The 4697-nt window shown below is 34.0% G+C and overlaps 1 protein-coding gene across 1 annotated transcript in view; it reads right to left on the reverse strand.

Moving 5' to 3' along the window:
• Nucleotides 1-456: 456 nt before the first annotated feature.
• The window catches only part of LOC106462051 (sodium-dependent phosphate transport protein 2B-like), a 12786-nt gene continuing 8545 nt past the window's right edge, over nucleotides 457-4697 (reverse strand). The window contains exons 5-7 of the mRNA XM_013921928.2: nucleotides 3889-4007; nucleotides 3097-3205; nucleotides 457-2555 (exon numbers count right to left, since the gene is read on the reverse strand). Coding sequence (XP_013777382.1) covers nucleotides 1579-2555; nucleotides 3097-3205; nucleotides 3889-4007 — 1205 coding nt within the window. The 3' untranslated portion in view covers nucleotides 457-1578. The remainder of the gene's footprint in view (nucleotides 2556-3096; nucleotides 3206-3888; nucleotides 4008-4697) is intronic.

Genomic DNA, 4697 nt, shown 5'->3' on the forward strand with positions numbered 1-4697 from the left:
CAGAATGTTTTTTTTTTTTTTTTTTTTTTTACGAATGTCCAGAAGCTTATTCAAACCTTCGGTGTTAAGCGATATTCTTAATAACCGTCTAACACAAGACACCGAGAGAAATACATATTTAAAACTAGTGCTTCCTTCGTATTTGAAAACTCAAAAGTTTATCTGTTTAAACTGAAAAGCCTTTTAATTCGCTACATAGTCAGTTTTTATCACGTTCTTAATATCATTTTTGAACTAGCATTTTTTAAATCAGCCTTATGTAAATTAAACTTTTAAGATTTTTTTAATAAAATACGAAAAAAATTGGAGACAAAAATGATTAAGAATAAAAGTATTGCGTGGATTATATATATATATAAAGAGTATCTTCAGCAAAGATAAAACTGAAGACTGCTCGAAGAGTGCTGGTATGGGAAACGTGTTTGGTGTAGGTTCTGATGCTACTTCACAATTGAATGTTTATCGGAATCATTCTATGTCTTTTATTAATAACTACGCATGTGTAAAGAAGTTTATCTTAAGTAATCATACAAATAATAAACCAAATAATTGTTGTATATGTACATAAAAAATATACATTTTCATCTCAGCATAAAAATACTAGTCACAATCAATAATCAAATTAATTTTCTGTACACATTTTCTGATCACACCTTCCTCAAAGATTCGCGAAGTTCTCTTGTAAAAATTATTCCAAATGCAATCACGTTTCTATTGTGTCTATATTGCATATTGCAAAAGCATGGCATTATAATTTTAAGAAGACAAACCTAGTTGAAATTAAACGAGAAAACAACAGTTATAATGCAACGTAATTAAGGAGAAGAAACAAGTCTTTCATGATGTAAGGCAACGTAATTAGGGAGAAGAAACAAGCCTTTCATGATGTAAGGCAACGTAATTAGGGAGAAGAAACAAGCCTTTCATGATGTAAGGCAACGTAATTAAACATTAAAATTTAATGTTAAACATTGAAATTTAAACATTCAGTTATGTGTATGATGTTTCAAAAGTAAGTTCTCCCAGCAAGACCTACAAGTCTTAATACACTATTTCTAAGGTTCCTACTGTTTGTGAACACAACTTTTCGTTTTGTTTTAGTACGTTTAGACATTTGTTTATAGCTTTCGAATGGTGTCTAAACTCAGAAAATTTTACCGTAGTTACTCCGGTTTATTCTGCAAGTATTAACATAAATTGGTGTATAATACACAGCAAAGGATAAAAAACGAGCAGCCAGAATATTAAAATGTGAACAACAAAGAGCGCTGAAACAACATAAAACTGGAGAGTGTGAAATAATAACTCATTTCTTATTCCGAAGCACGCACTATTTCTCACCACGACTAGTTTCTATGTAAACAATGCGTTCTCACTTTTTGTGCAACTCATTGTACGTGTTCTTGCACGAATGAAAACCTAGCACACGACTGCAATGTCTAGAGGCACTTTTTTTTGTCGGTAGACTTGTAACCCCTTGTATAAAACACACAGATAACACACACACACACATATATATATATATATATATATATATAGAAATCACCGTGACATTTAACACAGAATAAACCCCGAGATCTACATATGCTTGCTTTCAATAACAGGCGTTTTTAATTCTTCATTAAACGCTTTGTTCTCAACACCATTAGAGGGAGAAACACGGGTATGCGAGTCAAGAATATTCATTTCGGACGAGGAGGAGATAGGTCCTTTGTCACCTGGGGCTGAGTTATTTGTTTGACAACAAGCTCTGCAGCAACTACACACGGTCAACATTCGGCTTATGAGTCGGTCGATCGGGTCTAGGGAATGCAGACATTCAGGTAACCAGTTCCAGTCGCGTAATACCTTAGGCAGCAGGGTCGGCTTCTTCCTCTGAATAATGTTAATGACGACAACGAGAAAACCGATTATAAGGATCGGAATACCAACCGCCAACAAAACTGTAGTGCCAGCTGCAGACAACCCGAACACGATCCCGGGGAGAATCAAAAACATCATAAACAAATAAAACATTGAAAACCACCGGTATTTCGCGGTGGTGTTGCCCAGGATCTTAGCTAATCTGATAGGGAATCGAAGGAAAGGCAATGGGAAAAACAGTATGATGCCGCTGATATTAAAGAATAAGTGACACAGGGCAAGTTGTAGTGTTTCCGCAATATGTTTTTTGTCCGCAGCTAGAGCCGCTAGCATGCCAGTAGCTGTTGTTCCAATGTTAGACCCAAGAGTTAAAGGATACATCCTTTCCAGCGAGATAACTCCAAGGCCTGCCAGAGGAGTCAAGGCTGATGTAAAAATAGACGAGCTCTGAACCAATACAGTTATAGCTGCGCCGATTAGGATGGCCAAGTATCCCATTAATTCCGAGAAAGGAAAACGTGGGTTTGCGTTGACTGTCTTTTTGATGATAACGGCTATCCGCCCCTTCAACATCGTATGAAGTAGTTTAACTAACATCATGAGACAAGCGCACAGAATGATGAGAGACAATACCAACATCAGGACACCTATCAGTGAATCACTCCAGTCCAACCCTTGCAACAGGAACTCGCCTGAAAAAAGACAAAAACAAAAAACCAATCACACAAATGAAATAATGAACTAAGGTATAGAAAAAAATATAACCACATATATATTTCAACATTTCAATTAAAAATTACATTGACCGTAAAGTGTCAATTACCAAACAACTATCACTTTAAACTTTCACAGAGTTTTGAATAAATTTAATATATATAACTAAAATCACTCAGAGGCAACGTTTGATTTTATTCAAAGACTTAACATAAAAGTGAAATTTGACATTGTACACTGTTATAAAGACCTTTTTGTAACATATTTGATTTCCCCCTTATGAATAGTAAGGTTTACTTTTGCTGTATCTGGAGGTAAACCTGTTCAAACTTTCCAGACAAATATTCTGGAATTACACTTGTTCACATCTTTATATATGTATATATTAACAGGGTTTCTTCTCGGATTTTTTAATAAATTATAAATATAAACGAATAAAATGTAACAAAACTAAAAGTTACACATATGAAATGCTGTCTGACAGAAATTGTTTATTCTAGTGATAACTCTTCTACTTACAATTTTTTATGCATTCAGTTCCGTTTTTTTTACAACAACGTTTGACGAGAGACATGTTCATTGCCGATTCATCCTGTTTAGCTATAGCTGTGATTACGCTTTTATCCAGCTACAAACAAGAACAAACAATGGCTCAATAGGTTAAAGATATCACAAATAAGAAGCTATACTTCAAGTTGGGAAAACTTTAGACACGTCAGCTTATTTTGTATATTAAAAAACCCAACCAAAAATCGGGACCATATAAAATCATTGATGTAACCCTAGTGAAAACACATTAACCGTCCGTAAATAAAACACAGGACAAAAACATCAATAGAGAACCTAAGTGACCCATTTTTAAAATAATAAATAAATGACAACCCAAAACGTTTACAATCCTGTTCTGTTACCGAATACTTATTTTTGCAATTTTAAGACAAACTCGAAATATTATAATCGAAAACAAAACAAAACAAACTTTAATTAACTTACTCTTTAAGTAAGACTGTGAAAATAATGACGCAAAATGTTAAGAGAAAAATAAAGACGTAATAACTTTTAATATTTTCATGACAACCCATACCAACAATGTTTTAATGTTTAATTGGAATCTGAAAAATGAAGGTCCTTCTCAAATAAAATACTCATGAATTCTGACTTTTACGATAAAGATTTATTATAATAATGACATCGTATCAAATATGTAGAACAATACTAAAGTAGCGAAATAATTTGAGAAATTTTTGCGAAATAATTGTTTCTCTCCCAATTAATGGGCCTTTTATAATATATAAAATCAAAAGTCATTACCTGTATAATTTTTTTTGTCAAAGGTTTTGTTAATTTCTTCAAAAAGTCTTTTTCGGCATGTTCATTCTGCTCCCAATTGCCGGTACTCAAGATTGCTTCAGTCAGACGAAATAGGTACCCTACACAAACACAAGCAGCATATTAAGCTTTTACAATGGATGGTTTTACAAATAGTACCGAGTAACTCTTCACAGGATGTTACGATTACAAACTAACTAACTATTTAAACTACCTTCCACGAATAGCTAGAATAACTAAAAACAATTTGTTTCATGAAAACTCTAGTCATTGCTCAATTTGGTTAAAAATAATATTTATTTAACTCTGTTCCACAAAAGTGCTAACTTTTTATACAGATTTTAACGTGCAAATATAATTACTGATGTGCTCGTTATATTCAAAAGCGTTCTGAACATTAGTACGAACAGTATTCATTGTTAAAGAGCCAAGTCCAGCCTAATGGTTAAAGTGCCAGACTGTGAATCCGAGGTTCCTTGTTTCGTGTCCCGTTATCGTAAGAACAACCTCGATCCACACTGTGTGAGTGCAATAAGAGAGACAGTCAAATCCAGTTATTCGAATAGCATAGCCCACGAGTTGACGCTGCGGGGGTGGGTTGACTAGTTGCCTTCCCTCTAGTCTAGGAACGGTTAGTGCCGATAGCCTTCGAATAGTTTTGCGCGAAAATCAACAACATATTGTTAATCTCATCAAAATCTCCTTCAGGCTTAACAACTAGTAGGAGCACAGTTTTTTTTAACAACTAGTAGGAGCACAGTTTTTTTTAACAACTAGTAGGAGCACAGTTT

Source organism: Limulus polyphemus, unplaced genomic scaffold (genome assembly GCF_000517525.1).
Source record: "Limulus polyphemus unplaced genomic scaffold, Limulus_polyphemus-2.1.2 Scaffold1082, whole genome shotgun sequence".
Taxonomy (NCBI): Eukaryota; Metazoa; Arthropoda; class Merostomata; order Xiphosura; family Limulidae; genus Limulus; species Limulus polyphemus.